At 37.9% G+C, this 19,518-nt stretch overlaps 1 protein-coding gene across 1 annotated transcript in view; it reads right to left on the minus strand.

The window, feature by feature from the left end:
* Itgb8 (integrin subunit beta 8) overlaps positions 1 to 19,518 on the minus strand; it is an 83,298-nt gene that overhangs the window by 19,108 nt on the left and 44,672 nt on the right. The window contains 5 exon segments of the mRNA NM_001401817.1: positions 1,968 to 2,057; positions 5,806 to 5,901; positions 12,522 to 12,680; positions 13,201 to 13,366; positions 14,758 to 15,004. Coding sequence (NP_001388746.1) covers positions 1,968 to 2,057; positions 5,806 to 5,901; positions 12,522 to 12,680; positions 13,201 to 13,366; positions 14,758 to 15,004 — 758 coding nt within the window.

Here is a 19,518-nt window from a genome sequence, read left to right on the forward strand (position 1 = left end):
GGCCCCCAGTTGAGGGATGGGGCCACCCACCCACCTCAAAAATATTAATTCAGAATTCTTCCTGTCAAAAGAAAATGCAGGGTCATAGAGTGGCACAGAAACTGAAGGAAAGGCCATCTAGATACTGCCCCACTTAGGGATTCATTCCATATGCTGACACCAAATCCAGATACTATTGCTGATGCTAAGTGCTTCCTGACAGGAACCTGGTATAGCTGTCCCCTGAGAGGCTCTGCAAGAGCCAGACCAATGCAGATTCTGAAGTGCACAGCCAAACATTGGACTGAGCGCAGGGTCCCCAATGGAGGAGTTAGAGAAAGAAATGAAGGAGCTGAAGGGGTTTGCAACCCCAAAGGAAGAACAACGATATCAACAACCAGATGTGCCAGAGCTCCCAGGCACTAAACCACCAACCAGAGTACACAGTGGGTACCCATGGCTCCATCTGAATGTATAGCATAGGATTGACTTATCTGGCATCACTGGGAGGGGAGCCCCTTGGTCCCGTGGAGGCTTGATGACCCAGGAGAGGGGAACACTAGCCCTGAGGTAGGAGTAGCTGGATGGTGGCAGAACCACCCTCATAGAGTCAGGGGGAGTGAGAAGGGGATGGGGGCTTGTGGAGGCGAAACTGGGAACAGGAATAGCATTTGAAATGTAGATAAATAAAATAACCAATAAAAAAATAAGAAAGTTTTAAGATATTTGTGTTCATTTAATTCTCTGTAGTTTTCAAACATTAAAGTCCTCTACAGAAATAAATCTAGCAAGATTGATTTTCTTTATTTAAAATTTTTAAAGATTTTTTCTTTAAAGAAGAATACATTTAACTAATTTTTTCATTTTCTGCCCTATGTCTGCTTCCCGCCTTCTTCTTTGAACCTGAGTTCTAAGCAGGTGCTGCCTGAAGACAGTTAACAAAGCTGCCTGGGGGATTCACAGCTCTGTGGCTCAGGCAACATTAATTCTAAATGTCAGGCTAGCGGGCAGGCAGAAAATCTGGAGAAGCCATGCCTTATAACTGGCCAATAAGCCCATGGAAGAATAAAGCATAGTTTTTGACACCTGTTTAAAAGAAAAAAAAAATCAAAGAACAAAAGATAAACAGGCCGTACAGCTGGAAGCAGCTGAGGCATGGAGTAGCACCTGGAATTTCATCCTGCTGCCTCTGTTTATTAGCTGTGCGGACTGTCATTAATTCACCTACTTTTCTGTTCCTAAATACACAATGGGAGTACTAATTGCCTGCCCAATGGAGCAGGTGTGCGGATTAAGTGAAGTCATGTATGGAAAGCGACTGCCATGAAAAGAAAAGTCAGCATTAGCAAGTTTTAATAAAGCCTTTGAATGGAGACACGATCCAGTTTGAGAGACCAGATGTCCCCTTAAAACATCTTGCATCTATTCTTTACAGGACTGATGACAACATACAACCAACCATCCAAGAAAACATCTGGGAAAGTGAAACTTTGGCCTGTTTTGATAGAAATGATAATTGACTGGAACACTACAAGGACTGGTCATGGATACCCTCACAAAGCCCTCTTAGTAATCTCTGTATCCCAGAGAGTCCATTTACCCCTGCAGGTTGTTCTTTAAATAACAGCACAGTACAGTGGTTTTTGTTTTGTTTTTGCTAAATTTCTGATGTAGGAAACTGTCCAAAATTTTGTGACAAGCTGGCAACTCACTGAACGATCAATCTGAAAGGAAATTTAGACGGCTGGATCAATCTTAGTTCACCTGTATGAGGGACAAGTGAGACACAAAGAACAGACCTGACTCTTTCAAGCATCAGGCATTCTTGCTAGTTTGTAGCCCATCCAATGGTAACCCAGCTCCAAATTTCCAGTCTTAACATTCTTTCTGTCACTCCTTGCAAGATGTAGCAGTGCTGCTTCGTACCTTGTCACAAAATGGTAGTAAAAGTTGACTTTTAGAAGATTTTGTAGGTTGTACATACATACCTTGTAGGCTTCTACTACTAAATTGTTGAGATTTGCAGCTTTGGATTCTATTTCACCAGCAATGGCACCAGGCAAAAGGGGCAGAAGGTCCTGTAAAACATGTAGGTCATGGGTACATAATATGATGGTAGCATGCAAACAGTGAGCAATTAAGACATTAAGCGTTTTATAGCCATCGGGAGGGCAAGCCATTATGTGAATGAAAAGAATGTGGCAAAAAACACAAGCAAGCTAAGAGGAGAAGTGTTCTTATGGTCTTGTGTGTCAGTATGTATGTCCTGAATTACATGACCTCAAATCTAATTAGAGTTAGCTAAGCATTCTGAGGGCAAATACGTCGATGAAGTTCTATATTTTTTTTCTGTATTTAGAGATCCAAAATCAACCCTTGCAAATTATTCAGACTGTGTCTACAATGTCTAAATACTTTAATATTATTTAAGCAGCATTCCCAGTTTTTTAGTTTCTAAACTTTGTTCCCATGTAACACAGGTAAGTGCTTAATATAAATCCTGTTCTGTGGAATGACATGTTGGGACATCCTGGACCAGATGGAAGGTCACGTTAAGAGGTGATGAGGAAGATTCTAGGTATCTTTGAGAGAATGTGAGAATGAGCAATGGTTTCAAGGTCTACCTCAGAGGAAGTCTGTCTCATTAGAGTGAGGAATGATGGGAACAGGATTAAGATGAGAACACAGTATGAAAGCATCAAGGTTCATGCTATAAGTAATTTTCTTACTCATTGAGCATCACCAAGTTCTGTGTGCCAGCCAGACTTAGATTTAGTGGTTTTAAAATCCATGTGTCACACTCTGACTGAACACTTGAGATGTTGAATTACTAGGCCACATAGTTTCATTCCTCTAGGAGCAATTTCACAAAGCACAATACATACGACACAATGGAGGTATGCCCAGGCACTACGAGGAGAAACAACAGCAAGCATTTCAGTCTTGGTCATGAGGAAGAATGGCTTCTAGGATTGGGGTGGATAGAGACCAAGAACCAGGACACCAAAAATAGTTACAGCCTGATGAGTGTGTATGTGCACAGAACAATTAATTAGATGCACACCTAAAAGGAAAAGTGCAAGGCAGGAAACAGTTGGGAATGAGGCCAGTGAGATGGACAGAGGCCATATGGTCTCCTATGCCATATAGGAGACTTAAATGTTGAAAAACATAATATTTTACTTTAGGAAGCATTGTGGATATCTTTGTGATTTCAGTGGATTTTCTATGTAGCCAGGTAGAGAATGAACCTGGGAGATAGCATGGAATGCTGGTTTATAAACTAGATAAACATGGTTTATAAAAAACCAACCAAATGAAACGATCCCTCTAAGAGTAGGTCACAGCAGGGGCACCTGGAACTCTAGCAGAATCCAGGCATGGAGAGCCCAGTGATTCATTTTTTTGCTCACAAGTCAGTTAATAATTATAATTCTGTGTGTTATCAGTCAATGGCAGATTTACAAAAGGAGGGAGAAATTCTGGTGCCAATAACACATGAAGAAACATTAAGCAAAAGAGAAGCAGGAGGCAAAAGACACAAAAAACTGCATAGAATTTGAAGGTCAGTTCTTAGTCTAGAGGTTAAGAGCCCAGATTTTGAGTTATTAGAAAACTAGGCAAGCTTTTAACCTCTCTAAATGTTTGCTCATCTTAAAAGAAGCATGTTCACAATTCTTCCCTTGTTATATGGAGCCAAAATTACTAGAAGAATAGATGTTTTTAAGCTCAGAATCTGAAAATAGGTACGCACCAAACAGCAGCTGCTTGTGCCATTTTTCTAGTGGCTTTTAACCATTCAGTTTGGGCCAGAACTAAGTCATATGAATATCAATTTCCTATTATGTTAAAAGATGATTGATTCCGTGGTATGTGTGCACATTTGTGGAAGCAGAGAATTACATTTTTTCATCATAGATTTTAAGGAAGTAGTGATACACTTAAAGATGCATTTTCAGTTGATAGAAATGTCATTAGGTATGAAGTAAACTAGTGAAGGAAACATCAGCTTTGTAGAAGGTAGAAATGAGTTTCAGCACTTGTTGAAATCAAAAGAAAATGTGGCTGCTCAAAGGGTTAAATACATAAATAAATGAATAAATGAAGGTGAAGCAGACAGGCCACTGTGAGAGGTTCAGAGCTGAGAGTAGAAGGAGAAGCAAAATTGTAAAGGAGACAAAGGTTGAGTGAAGAGAGGACAACTAAGGTCTCATGGTCTCATGGAAACAAGAAAGGGAAGAGACACTCAAAGACTGAAAGGACAGGAACGCCCCATGCACAGCACACTTCTCTGTTGTGAGCTACATGGCATTTCCAGATTGCTATTGCTCAACAATGTCTGCTTTGCTTGTGAGCCTCACATATACCAAAGTTTCTGACAACGTCAGAAACTACTTTCATGTACAAGCCATTGACTGACTCAGTTACTTCCATGGCTTCTGCTGGTCCTTTGCTTCGTAATCTAGACCAAAGCTACGCGTGTTGGTGCCATTGAAAAACCAACGTATCTACAATACAATTCCTAAACTCAAGGCTCAGGGAAAATCATGGATGAAGGGACAGAATGATGTAGAATCTCTTGTGTACCACATGGTTGTCTTATTTGTTAATAAAAAAGCAAAACAAACAAACAAACAAAAAACACTATGGTCTATAGGAAAAGAATAAAAGGTGGGACATCTGGCAGGTGGAAAGGATTCTGGAATAGAGGCAGGCAGGGATTGGCCTGGGAACATGGAGGAGATCAGAATGTGGGAGCTGAACAGCTACAGAACAGCCACATGGCAGAACTTAGATTAGAATAAAAGGGATATTAAATTATGTGCTAATCTAGGAACAGCCAAAGCTTATAACCTAGGTATTTGTAAAAATATCTGAGTATCAGAGTCATTATTCTGGGAGCCTGGGGCCAGGAGGAAAAAGTGTGTTTTTACAGAAATATTATAAGAAGAAAGAACCAGATAGTGTGCTGAGGTAGTGTCTTCTAGTTATGAAAGTGAAGCTGTACCCATGAAATCTCAACAATATGGCTGACTAATGATGGTACCAATTGACATACCAACATGGATAGATAGGGGACCCAGTGTTAGAGAAAAAAGCTTCAGGCAAGTCAAAGGCTATGAAGAAGGAGAATCACTTTTCTCTAGGGAAGAGTCCCTGACAGGTGTTAGTAAATTATCCAATCCCAAGTCATCCCTGAACACATGAACATAAGAGCAACACTAAAACAGCAGGACATATTATATATATATTATGCATATATTATGCATATATGTGCATGTGTTTAACAATAATAAGGAAGAGGTTATGGATTTGAGAGGGAGTTGGGGGCATGTGGGAGTTGAGGAGAGGAAGGGAGTAGGAATGATGTAATTACAGTGCTCATGTATGAAATTCCTCAAAAAAATTAAACAAATTAAAAAAAGGACAGATGCTATTTTCCAGTCTTAGCCTATTTTAACGACATGGCCATGGACCTTGGTACTAGCAGGAAAGACACAGAGTTGGAGTATAAAAACCTCCATCTGATAGCAGTCTCCCATTATTGTTGCATTCAGTAGCAGCTTGGGTGTCAAGCTGTGCCTGTATGTATTGAGTATAGTCCTCATACAGTTTTCAGTGCCCACATGTAATAGTTCTAGGTGTCATGGACAGAATACACACCTAAGTGCTAACATAAGATGCTATCAAGTTCACCTTAATTGAGACATCATTAAATTTACGTGGTGTATCACAATTCCGGAGTCTAGATCTCCACTTCTGAAAACTCCCCTCACTTTAACCAATCCAAGCATTTTAACTTTGATATTGCAGATGTGAACATACCTTGTACCAATGAAACTGCTTTCCTTGAACTGCAAAAATGACATTTATGTTGTTGTCTATTAACTTTTCGGAAAGTTGACCTAATGATGGATGTTCCTGTAATGCACAATGAAGGAAAGAAGGGAGTAAAGTTCAGCAGCTCAGTCTCATCCATCTCCAGACTTTTAGTATGGAAAAAAATTCCATGTGATTTAGAATAACAACACATTCACTTGTTTGTGACAGTCAAGGAACATTTAAACTCTCTTCAAATGCAAGACCGATATGAATGAAGTCAGGATATCTTGCAAGCAGAACTCCATAAAAGTCTACAACTTAGAAAAGTAAAGTGGGTCAAATTCACACACTAAAGGGAGGATCAGAGCTCTGTTAACATTGGATGGAAACAGATGTAACTGGAAGATAATGTAATACTCAACAGAAGAGACAGGCCATTGACAGTGCATTCTGAGGTGAAACTGGGCAAGATCTGAGGTGTAATTATATGTATGTATATGTATGTGTATGTGTATGTGTGTGTATATGTATATGCATATGTATATATACACACATATGTAGATATATACACACCCATTGTGTAAGTAAACACACATCTGTGAACACATTTGTGTGTGTGTGTGTGTGTGTGTGTTTGTGCACATATGCATCTGCTTTGACTCCTGACATAACATAAACTCTCTTTACAAGTAGGAAACCATGTGGTTTTTGTTTGGATAACAGAAACTTTCGGTTCTATCCTGCAACATGTGCAGAGATCTATTTTTACAGTCACTGGTTAATTGGAAAGATGACAATGTTACATTAAATTAGAAAGATATATTTAGTAGATACTCTCACATCACTTAGGATTTCTATTTTAACATATTCCACAGAGTACATATTAATGACATATTTATTATTATGCTTGGTTTTAGGTGTACTATGAACACACTTCACCTGGGTAAATAAAGCATGAAAAACTAAGTGTAGCTTTTCTTGTTTGTTGGTTTTGTTTTGTTTGTGTGTATGTTTTTGTGGTGGTGGTGGTGGTTATTAGAAAGCTAGGGATGAGTTAGAAAAGGAAATACACTCTAGTTCAAGGAGAAGAATGCTGTTCATGGTAGAGTTCTTGCCTAGTGTGCAAACAATCCTGGCTTCAAGTCTCAGCAACGCCCTCCCATTTCACCCTCCTGATCGACAACTCCAGAACTTGCTATTTACAGTTATATAGTTAGGCATAACACTATTATTGTTTCTTTTCAAATGTTCTTCTAAGAGTTAAAATTTCTCACACAATAGATTCATAATTAGACATCCCCCAGAGAAATGCCAGACTCCACTTCTGTGGCCTCTAGATATGCATTTGTGGCTACTTGTAGGAGCCGAGGGTTGTGTTACGAGCCTACCTAGTTTCAAGTAGGTCAAGGTCAAGTTTTCTATAGTTTCTGTACCAGGTTACACCTGCCAATGCTAATTTCTTTATCTGGAAACTATGAGCACCTAGTAATAAAAGTAAATTATTAGTCTTATGTATAGCCAATGTTCTGTGGCCCACATTTTAAATTTATACATATGGACAAAGATACAGCCTTTAAAAAATACTACTAGGGTAGCAAGTATGTTTGGTGTTAGAACATTTGCTTAGCACATATGAGACCCTGGGCTCAGCCTGAAGGAGACATCAGAGCAAATACTCTGTATTTATTTTCATTAGTTGCATTTAGATGTGATATGAAACCAATTCATGAAGAGGCCCAAAAAGTGTTAGTACATGGGCTTGCATAAGAAAAATTCTGCCTAAAGCAATTCTTAGGAATGTAACTTTAAAGTAATAGAAAAAAATACCACCTAAATATAAATTGCCCAGCCAAATTCCTATTCCTGTTCCTAATAAAGTACATGGCCTTAAAATAGATTTGTGCCAGTTTGCGTAATACCAGTTAAGCTACAGGGAATAAGTAAAAAGCAAGACCAATCTAGATACATTGGGAATATTATTTTAATAGTAATAGTTACTTTTAAAATATTTTTGCTTTGACAAAAAATAATGACAGTTTGCCAAGCACCTACTCTTCTTACTTTTAAAAACATTTCATTTAAAATAAGAAAAAAACTCATATGTTTTTAACTAGCTTATGCTTCATTCACATAAAGTCAATATTTGAATATGTGAGGAGCTTTAGGAGCCTTTTAAATTCCTTTCCCCTTCCATAAACAGGAAGTCACGTTAACTAAAATTATATAAAGTGTGAGTCTAGAATATTCATTCTAATTAGTTAGAAGCTCACTGAAAAGGTTCACCAGACTTTTAAGCTTTAAAAAAACATTGTTTTATTGCCTCTGAAGAGAAATCTGTTTTAAAAGAAAAATCCCAAGTACCTCAAGGCAGATATTTTAGATTATAAATGTCTAACACATGTTTAAATAAACCACTGTTGACAAGTGGCTATGGATTAATGGCCATTTCTGAAGCCTCCTCACCTCTCCTCAATGAAGTGTTTTATTTTTTAAGCATTTTATCTTATAGATCTTTTCTTTCTGCTAGTAGAACATACTCCCTCTCAACTGCCCTGTCCTGGTGATGTCATGACTCCTCGAATCTAGCACATACTACCCTCCCCCACCCGCCTTCCAACCCATTACATATTGCTTATCTAAACTCTGAAAATAATTAATGGAGATAAAGTGCATTTCAGAGGCAAAGGGAGAAGGGATGAAACATGCCAGGAGTATTGCTAAGTCATTAAGCTTGTGGGAAGGGACTTATAAATGTCAGAAGGGAAAAGAGGTCAACGGGGAACACTTTCAGTCAAATAGATTACTGCAGTCAAATAGATTACTGTGCTGGAAATACAGTTGAATTATAATAATGTGCATAGCCAAGGGGGCAAAGAAAGTACTAAAGATTTTCTTCATTCTAAGTAAAATGAATGCAAGAAGTAAGGTGAGTTAAGAGTTTGTAAACTCATTATAGCTTAAAAACTCTAATGAGATATTGAAAGCTTCACTTTTTTAGTGAGTTTTTATTTTAGAGCGAGGTAGGCAAACTGGAAACAGTGTGATAATGAAGGCATCTGGAGATGAAAACTTGGAACATATGTTGTCCATTTACTTCTGTCTCAGAAGCCTGGGTTTTCAGCACATGGCAGATCCTGGTAACCTCAAAGGGCAGGCTGGGCAAAAGTGGGGCTACCAACATTTGGGGATGAACAAATGTCTTTGTTTTGAGTGTGTCTGTAGAGAGGGTCCTATGCAAAACAGTTTGTACAGAGTGTCCCATGCAATAGAGAATATGAACCACAATGTCTGACTACCCAAAGAGCAGTATCCCTTCCTCTGTACTATGATAACTAAAATGTCTTTGGCATGAAAACGTCCTCTTAAAAGTTAAGTCTCCCAAAGAAAATCAAGAACAGGTGATCTGGACAGAGCAATGATGCTGGAGTTACATCTCCCAGCTCTGCAACGGCCAGTTCTGCCCTTTATTTGGATCTTAAATGTCTTTCAACAGCCCACATGGTGCAAGACACCGTGAAGCTAGTGGGTAACAGTGGAACCTTTGACTGATAGAATTTTTGAGGCCAACGGGCATGCCCTGTAGGGTCTCTTTCCATCTAGTGCTGCCTGGCTGTAAGGTAAGCAGTTTTGCTACCATAGTCATGTGATCGGGACAAATTTTCATGGACAACAATTTGCCAAACTGAGGATCAAAATAAACCCTGTCTCTTTACAAGACAAGCATCTCACGTATTATAGGGAAGGGATGGTGACTGGCAAACTATGTGACCAGGATACAGGATTAAAATATCTAAGGTCCTGTCTCTGTGTGAGTAAGACATATAGAAATACTAGTTTACACTTCTCAGAATTATGGTGGAATTAAGAATGGAAATAGGTATTTTCTGCTTAAATGTTTTAACCCAAACATTTAATTTTAGCAAGGTAGTTTATCCTATATCTTGTAAATGAAATTTAAACATCTTTTTAGACACTAGTTGAATCCCTTTCCAGAGGTTCTAAAGAAGCAGAGCCAGGTTCCTGTGGTCCTGGATTAGGTGATTTCTGCATGTAACATTTGCTTTCAATTAAGAGTAAGTTCAGTTAGGTATTGTTTGCAGAGATCATTTCCTGGCTACTTTTCTGAGAACATGTAAAGCATTCAAATGGGGTTTCATAAAATAACTGAAAAATGTTCTCAGCATGTTTTAAGTTTTAAAGCACATAGTACAGTCATCTGCTAATAAGTGTTTTGCTGGTTTTAGAACCCCACAAGATAAAAACAACATTTGCTAAAAACTGCATAAAAACTGCAGAAGATTTCAAGCTTTCTAGAAATACTGGAGCACCAAAGAATGTCTTTTTATTAATGCATCCAAGACACATGCCGAGACGTGAAAGTATACTTAACACTTTTTGATGTTGAGGAGCCCATTTCTTAATCAACAGCAGCAAAAATAATTAACTAAATTTCTTTACTAAACAAATTTCTTTATTAAAGGACTGCGAGTCTTTGCTTAAATGGAAATTGTATGATGCCATATTAGTTATAAATGCATTCGTGACCTTGAATGTTAAGGAAAAATCCATTTTTAGTAAAAAAAAAGAGCGCTGAAATAAATATAACTTTATAAAAGTTTGTTAACTCATGTAGCTAAGCTATGAATTAAAATAACCAACTGTGTTCTTAACTTTGCTTCATTCATTGGCAGTAAATAAAAGGGTAATAATGGTAACTGTTTAGAGTTGTAATCATAAATTTCACGCTGCGTGCAAAGTGTTTGCAAAGGTGCTTTCAGTCAGTGTGTAGTTATTGTGATTAGCATGGGTTACATTGGTCTTCCTGAAACGGTTATAACCCAAAAGTATAACTTTGGACCTGTGATTTAGAAACACAACAGGCATTTAATCCCTTATCTCCCTTGATATAAGACAGTCTAAAGTCTTTGGGCCAAAAGTCTAGTATAATTACTGGCAATGATTTTTGGAGATGAGGCTAAAAATCAGAGTATTTGATTTCTTCCTTAACTGATACAAAATTTAGAATTCTTTCATAGTACTTGATAGTCAGAATGGGTAGACATATGCCTAGAGTTGGGATCAAGGTAGCCTGAGACACACAGGTTTCATAGTCATTCATTGTACATTTTAAACATGGGCATAAAAACAAGGAGTCACTCCAATGCACCAGCTCTTTTTGCTTTTGTTCTTTTTGTTTTTTGTCAGTGTGGCTAGCAATGAGAAATTTCAACAGGAGGATTCTTTAGAATACAAATCTGGGATAACCCTAAATGAAGGCATTTTTTGAATTATTATCAAGTACACCCAATAAATTACAAGAGTGACAAATGCTAGAGTCATTCCTCTAAATATACAGACGTGTCTTCACAAGGTTATAAAATATAACCTAGGTCTAATATAATGACAGCACCTTATTTTTGCCCAAAGTTCCTTCCTGGACGAGCCACAACATCAACTTAAGTATACCGATGAAGGCATGATGTCAGTAACTTTGCAAGACTTTGGTAGAATAACAGGACTTGGGTATCATGCCATTGTCATGTATCCTTTAAAAAGCTTTCCTGTTTCAGAACAGAGCAGCTCCTCCTTCTTTTTCCTCTTCCATTGCTAAGAAACACATTGGATCTCTAACCTAGATTAAATGATGCCAACTAGAAAGGAAGCTAGATAAGAAATGAATAACAGAAGAGAAATATAGCTACATAGGAGAGAATTGGCAAATTCAAAGATACCCCTAGAGTTATTCTGAAGCCTGGATTTTCTAAAGATTGAATTTATTATATTTTATTTTATTGTTTGAAACAGAATCTACTCCATCCAGGTTGGTCATGAACTTGCTATATGTCTGAAGATGGTATTTAATTTCTGATCTTCTTGCCTCTACCTTCTGAATGCTAGAATTAGAGGCATGAACTCTCATGCCTAGTTTATGTGGTACTAGGCAATGGAGCTCGTGAATTGAGAAATTTGTCAGTTTTCTTCAAACGTCTGCAAGTAAAGTGCTGTCAACATCATACACAAATGATATCTTGTTGCCCTTTTTAATTTTATATCTGCAGTTAGCTAATGCTAGGGGAAATGTGGTGGTAAATGTGGCATTTAAATACATGATTCAAATCTTATACTAAGATTTGGGAAGTAATTCAGACAACTTGCATCCCTCAAGCAGCCCTACACAAAAAAATGTGTGGCAGAGGGAAAATGAGCCATGTGGGTGCACAAAGCCTGCCCTGTTTTATGCTTCTCATGATCTTTATTTAGTTTATTTAGTATTATATTCTGAAGATTATTCAGGCCATTTCCATTTCTCTCATTACTTATTATTCTATTTATAGATACCAAACTCATAGAAGTAGCTTATTTCCACAAAGCAAAGCCTTGTTTTTCTTTCTTTATAAGACCTCTGAATCACATGAAAATAAGCCCTTATTATCACTTTATTTGAAAAAAAATAAAAACTCAAAACCAAAAAAACCTCTACAGTTCTTAGTAGCTTGTCAGAGTCAGATACTAGACAGTATCAGTGACGTTCAGACATCAACTTTCTCAACCAGTAATTGTAGAGTATTCTGCTCCATAGGTGTTGGTTCCTGGTCCATCTTGGTTTTGCAACTTGCTTTTAGGTAATTTCCTGGGACAAGAGTGGCTGAATTGACAATTTTAACTTTAATTTTAGCCTAAGAGGTCATTATAGCTAGGAAAGGCTGTTGCTACATTACCATGGTTGTTGATTTGACGTAGACATTGTTTTTCAGATGGCAGTTTCCGTCATTTGGCACCACTATGCCTGCCAATTTGCTGTCAAGAGCGAGATGTGATGTCTGGTCTGTCATCACCAGCAGCAATCTTTTAGCTTCTTTTCGCCATCCAATATGACTCTTAAAATAAACATGTAATTAGACCTTGTACAATGACATGGATCTCACTGCGGTCTTTACCTCAAGTAAACGATATGTTTGAATTGACAAACATTGTCGGGCTTGAATGATGTACTGTCTCTAAAATAGCATGCCTAAGTATTTGTTTACCCTTCTCTCCTTCACTATCATCTGGCCACTCTAGTTCCTGACTATAGGGGCACATGGTCCACTGAAGGAAGAATAAAACCAAATGACATGACAGGAGTGGGACACAAGACTTTCTGACTCTGTCTTAAGGTGTGTACAAGAAAAAAGCATTCTCTTTGTTAAATCTCATCTTCTCTCTATAGTTGTTTCCCAACCTGGTTCCATTATCCCAGCATATAGCAAAATGAATCTCAATAGTGATAAGAAGTTAAATTTTTTTAAATGTATTTCTTCACACTGTTTCCACTCCACAAATCAACTAGAACATAAAACTCTTGCCCTCTCATCTACATCTGAGCACTTATGCACCCAGTATGCAAAACTAACTTACCTCACAGACGGCAGCCTGAAGCATGGCATCAAAACCTCCTTCAGGAGTGTCTATGTTTCCAGAGATCTTTTGTCTGTGGACTGCTTTTTCAAACTCAGTGATGTTTTCTGTCAGAGACAGCACATGAATGTATCCATGGGGAGGCATACAGTCTAAATTGTAGTCACTGTGTGGGAAAAGGAAGTTCAAAATCTAGTTTTCTGTGCTTCCTTAAAATTTTCAAAGCACTATTAACAGTCAGATTAGGTAGTTGCTGTAAGAAGAAATGGGTGGGGAAATTTTTATAACAGAAAGTCTGTAAGACTGGAGAATTTAATGTTGGTGAACACTTAATGTTTGTGAGTAGAATATAGAACTATAAGGTTTGATGTTCAAAACTCAAGATTCTATGTATTTCATGAACACAGGACAATGAAGTATTTTAATATGCTAATGACAGCTGAATTTTTAAGAGGAACCTAAGAATTTGTACTAATTTTCTATCACAGTTGGTCTTAGAGCTGATGAGAAATACATCCAGGGAGATAATTGGGGAATTCAGCTTAAATAGCATATTGCATTTTTATTTCTAAAAAGATATCATACTAATTTTGAAAATGAAGCTTGCTGTGGAACTATTAGTGAGCAGTAAAACTTATGAGAATGACTTTGGTAACACTCTGGCAACTCAGAAAGAGACTCATTCCTCAGGTAGGCTCTCCTTCAGGGAGATTGTTCAAGCTCCGCATAATGTTACCGAAGCCCTAGGGAGGCGGAGGTGTCAGGATTGAGAATTCTGGGTCAGTCTAAGCTACAAAGTAACACCTGATCACAGAAAACCTTATGAATGAATGAATAAAGAAATGGAGAAGGCTTCTCAATGTCCTGTAAAAGATAAGTCAATACCATTTTGTCTAATTGATAGCTATTTCTTCAAGTTTGAATGTGTAGAGTGAAAAGATTGGAGCAGTTTATAGAAATAGAAAATTCCTTTAAGAAAATGATTTATGGGACAAGAGGTTTACAGAGTCATTTCTCTGAAATTTTAACAAGTGATGTACTATGTATAAACTTGCATGCCTGGAGTTAGTTTTCTTTGCTTGGGGAAGCAGGTACTATTTAGAATCAAATTCATATTTTTTGATCTATAATCTTTGAGACAGTTGGTTACATCATTAACAATGCAAGTATACACTATCACAATATAGTAAGATGTCAGTGTAATATTGTGATGATAAATAGTATAAAATGTGCCAAACCTAAAAGCAACAAATTTGGAGCAACCACAAAGGAGGAATATACAATATCCAGAGGTATTTATATGTATGTCAGCCTCATTGGTGTAAATTCATACAAAATTACTAGTAAAAGGTAAGGTTTTCTCCTATGGCAAAAAGCAAATAAACAATATTTGAGGAAATATAACTTAAATGTTTCCAGAGAAGAAGAAAGATCCTCTTCAAATACTTTTAACTTTTATTTAAGAAGACAATATTTTGAAACACGGTAAGTCTTCATATTAGAACAAACAACGTAAGAAAGATTCTTTTACTATTATTCACAAGAAACATTAGATACCTGCACTGATTGTGGATCCTTTCCGGGTGGATACTAATGTATGGTGAGACAGTTTTATCCACATATGAGCCAAAACCAAGACGGAAGTCATGGGAAAAAAGGGCCATTTTTTTAGATAAATCGTTTCCAACGGAATTCAATTTTTCTATATTATTGTGCATTGATGCTGACACATCAACCAGATAATAAAGATCCACAGGGTACTTCTTCAGGGGACGGATTTTTAGCATAAAATTAGCTTCAGCTCCTAATTCAAAGAAAGAAAAACATCATGCAGTCTTCATTCACACATCTCAGATGTCAGTAAGACAGTGACATTTTCATTTGTATTTGGTGTGTGTGTAAGCACACTTGTCACAACATATATGCTGAGGTTAGACAACAATTTGCAGGAGTCAGAATCAGTTCTGTGCTTCTGTCCTGTGGATCCCAGGGATTGAACTAGAGTGGTCAAGTGTAACAAGTACCTGTAGTCACTGAGTCATCTTAGTGGTTTGCAGTGATATTTTATTATGTAGCACAATTATCATAAATTTACACACTATCAAGATTCTTTTCCTATTGTGCGACTGCCACTGTGTATCACTGTGTACATGACTCAATACTGGATAGAGGCAACTTAGGTTAGATTGTTTTCTCTCACAGATTAGAGAATACAGCCAGTTATCTTGGTGGAGATGGCACGGTAGTTGGAGCAGCAGGAGCTCAATGACCCACTATTTTCTTATCTTTATAGATTAGGGATCAGAGTGTTACAGAGGTAGCAGAGTTGGGTATGGCTTCCGAAAGTCTCTCCCAATGACCCACTATACCAGCCATATCCTTTCTAAACAGTGTCAGAAGCTGAGGACACAGTGTTCAAACAAAGGGCCATGAGGGATGTTTCAGATCTAAACTACAGCAGTGCATTTCTGACAATTCAGAATTGCTGTCAGAGCTGGGAAAGCACAGTGCAAAATAATAAGCAGCATTCTGTCTGAAAAAAGGTTTAGGTGGCTGTGCTCAGGGAATGATCTGAGGCAAATCAGAAAGACGCCTTAAGAAAGATGATCTTTTACTCTATGTAGATGTTAATTCATGCTTCTGCAATAGGGGACCTTTGTCAATGAGATGTGAACCCTTTGGTATTTGGCAGGACACGAAGCTCTTTGAGATAATGAGTGACACATTATGAATCAGCTGACGAGCTTCTTCCAGTAGATTATTAATTCAACATGCAGAGAGGCTTCAGTAAATGTGTGCTGAAGAAAGATCACAGAGGCCTTGAGCAAAATAACTGAACTGGAAGAGATAGTCACCCCAAAGACAGGTAGAGTTGCCCAAGGGCACCTGTCTGTTGTGCAGGTTATTTAGTTCTTGGCCACGTTATGATTTGACATAGGACATGGGTTATTCAGAGATTCTAGGTCTGTATTTAAGATATGCTAGGAACAGTCATCTACTTAAATTGTGTGAATTTCATCTTTTAAAACAATTAAGTTAAATAATCTTAAATCACTTCTGCTTGTTCACAGAGAACATTTTGACTGGGAAATATTTATAAAACCAAATTATAATCTGTAGTCCACATAGTCAGTGGGATGATATACTTAAAAGATTTCCCTAATCAATGAATTGTTCTTGTATTTTCCTTTAAATTCTTTTACGATTCCAATGTTATTTAGTCTGAACTATCTAGCTTATCAAAATAACAAGGCTTTATTGGTAGATAAAAACAAATGTAGAAAAAGAGGGATGTTCACTTGTTTTCAGTTTGCTGCCTGAGTAGCAAACCCTATGCATGTAGTGCTCTGAGCTCTGCATCCCAGAAGTTTGGAAGGAAAAGTGAGGCAGGCATAATCCTGCCTCATCCATTCTCTCAGTCCACTTTAGGAGCTGGGCTGTCTTTAGAGAGCATTTACTCTATTCACCCTTTGGTTCCACCCTAACAAGTACCAGTAGAAACACTCTGTACTTAAAGTGGGAAATTGAATACAGGAGAATATCAGAAATTAGTATACAGGGCCAGATTAAAAATAGAAACAGACATGGACCACAATTGGAGAGCATAGCTCATGCAGAAGGGCTTGAACTTAACACAGAGCTCAGCATTTAAGAAATAGAAAAATTGTGTGATTGGTTTTTTGACGGTTGATTTGGGCATATTGCTAAAGGCCTCAGGCATCAGCAATATAGCGTTTTTATATTGGTGGATCATTGTAGTTTATGGTGGTTCTGTCTCACAATGAATGACTCTCTGTTTTTAGAGATGATACTACATGTGTCAGTTTTTCAGCAGACTGTGCAGGGAGCTCAGGAAAAGTGTGCTGGTGACCTCAGTGGAAGGCAGTTTGTGCAACAGCTGCAAAGGTTTCCTTGGGGGCCTAAGCTATTGAAGGCACTCCAGGCAAATGCCAGCTACACAGGAGTCCCGTGCTGACAAGATTTGTTCACAGCCTAGCAAAATCTCCTTTCACTGGCTCAGCAAAGAAGAGGTGATGAGAAAGCCTTGGAGATCACTGTGACAGGATCCTGGATTATCTAGATGCTGGCCTCAGCATAGGTACCTGGATCAGTCCTCAACATGGGCTAAGACCCCAATAAGACAAGTTGTCATTTAAAAGTAAAACTCTCTGTACTTTGGTCTTTCAGTCATTGCCCAGGGGAACACTAGTTCCTATACTTACATTTCCAGATCCTTGAACTGCAAGTGAAGTTTTGCCAGCTCAGGGTAGATAGCCCTGTACAGGTTAACCTCAAATCTCACTTTGCTTGTTATGGTGGAATCAAATTTGTATTCCCATGCCTTCCTTGCCTGCAAACTTCAGGCATTATCCATAATGTGCTCTTGTGATGCCTTTGGATTATGCAATTATGTACGAGGAGAAAAATGGCTATGGGTTTTGTATTATAGAGAAATGTGTATAGATCTATTACTTAAGACCTGTGGCTGTCACCCTCGCAGGGTTGTTAATGCAAGTAGCAATGTCGGGGGAACTGTGGAGATGAGTTATGCAGACATAGATGTAGTGCATTCAAATACTCAACAAACGTAGACATTAGCTGATTAAACAATTCTTTAATTGAAAGTTGACCAAGTTACTCTTAAGTCCATTATTTACACTCAACCTAAATGGGATTGCATGGAAACTTCAGGGCATCTAAATTATATAATCCCAAAATGTCCTATTTAATTAAAAATTGGCCACCTAGCTTGGTGTGCTAGGGCTTGTCTTGTTTCCCAGGGTCGCTAGCAAAGGAACTATGAGAGTAACAGCAGAACTGTGCTGGTGGACCATGGAACTCTGGGCTGAAGTGGCAACACTTCATGCTCATCAAACACTTCTTGGTGCTATGCAGTGGCTTAAAACAAAAAGAGTAACAATGGTGGGGAAGGAACAGAAGTGAGAGCTCATCACTCTTGATTTTTCCTTCTACAAGAATAGCCTCCTGGACCAAAGACATAGCTCAGTGGTTAAGAGAATTAGCTGTTCTTCTACAGGACTCAGATTTGACTTCCAGAACCCACATGGTGCTCACAATCATCTATAATTCCAATCCCAAGGGATCCAATGACTTCTTCTTATCACTGAGGGCATTGTGCACAAGTGGTACCCAACCATATATACAGACAAACACACATAAACATACAAATAACTAAATTAAAGAATAACCTATTATTCATTTCTTATTAATGATATATGATTTGCAAGGCAATTTTATCTAAAGAATTATATTACTTTTTCATGACTATGGTGATTAGAAAGAAACTGGGCCCCATGGGCTTAAATCTTTGAATACTTGATGCCTGGTCATTGGAACTGACTAAGAGATGTATTCTTGCTGGAGGAGATTTGTCACTATGGGTGAGCTTTGAGGTTTCACAAGACTCTTGCCATTCCCAGTACGTTTCTCACTACCTTCTACATGTGGATCCAGGTGGAAGCTCCAGGCTGCTCTTGTTACCCTATCTTTGCTGCATCGTTATGGAATTTAACCCTCTGGACCCATAATTCCAATTAACGCTTTATTTAAAGTTGCCTTGGTCATGATGCGTCATCACATCAAGAGAAAAGGAACTAAGACAATGATTCATGTACAATCATGAATACTATTAATACTTTAAAACAAACTGGACTCTTTCAACTATCAAATATTGTCAAACAGTTATATTCAATCATATTTGATTTCTAAGTAAGGAGACAGTGACCTGAAGTTTACTTTCTAAATATTTACAGAGGCAAGATGTGATGGATAACTATTTAGATAGAAGTTTACTCGAGAGTTTTAGTCAATGTATCCTTAGCTCATGTGTCATAGTCACTCACATCACTTTACTCTGAGTGTGGTGGATAAAGGGCAATATTGATTATGTTGCTGACATCTTTTTCTTTTTCTTACCAATCTCACGAAGAGGAAATTTTGGACAATGAGAATTGAGTTCTGACAATGCTTTAGTTTTTCTTCAAGTCCTTTGCTGCCATAGAACACATGCTTCCTTTTCTTCATCAGCTTCTCTACATGGAGTACAAGTGAGTGTGAATACTATAGTGTGTGTGTGTGTGTGTGTGTGTGTTGTGATTTAAATCACATTTTCTAACTAACTTTAGATCCCATTGCCCACATTAAACCGTCAAACCACTAAACATAGTTGATAGTCAAGGCCAACTATGTGGAAAATGGTTATAATTGACTATAATCTAGGGCTGACCATAACATTTCCTCTTTGGTATTTACTTGCCTTTATGAATCTTTTCCCTGCCTTCCCATCTTGTCTCCTCT

This window comes from Rattus norvegicus, chromosome 6 (assembly GCF_021556685.1).
Source record: "Rattus norvegicus strain SHRSP/BbbUtx chromosome 6, alternate assembly SHRSP_T2T, whole genome shotgun sequence".
NCBI classification, from domain to species: Eukaryota; Metazoa; Chordata; class Mammalia; order Rodentia; family Muridae; genus Rattus; species Rattus norvegicus.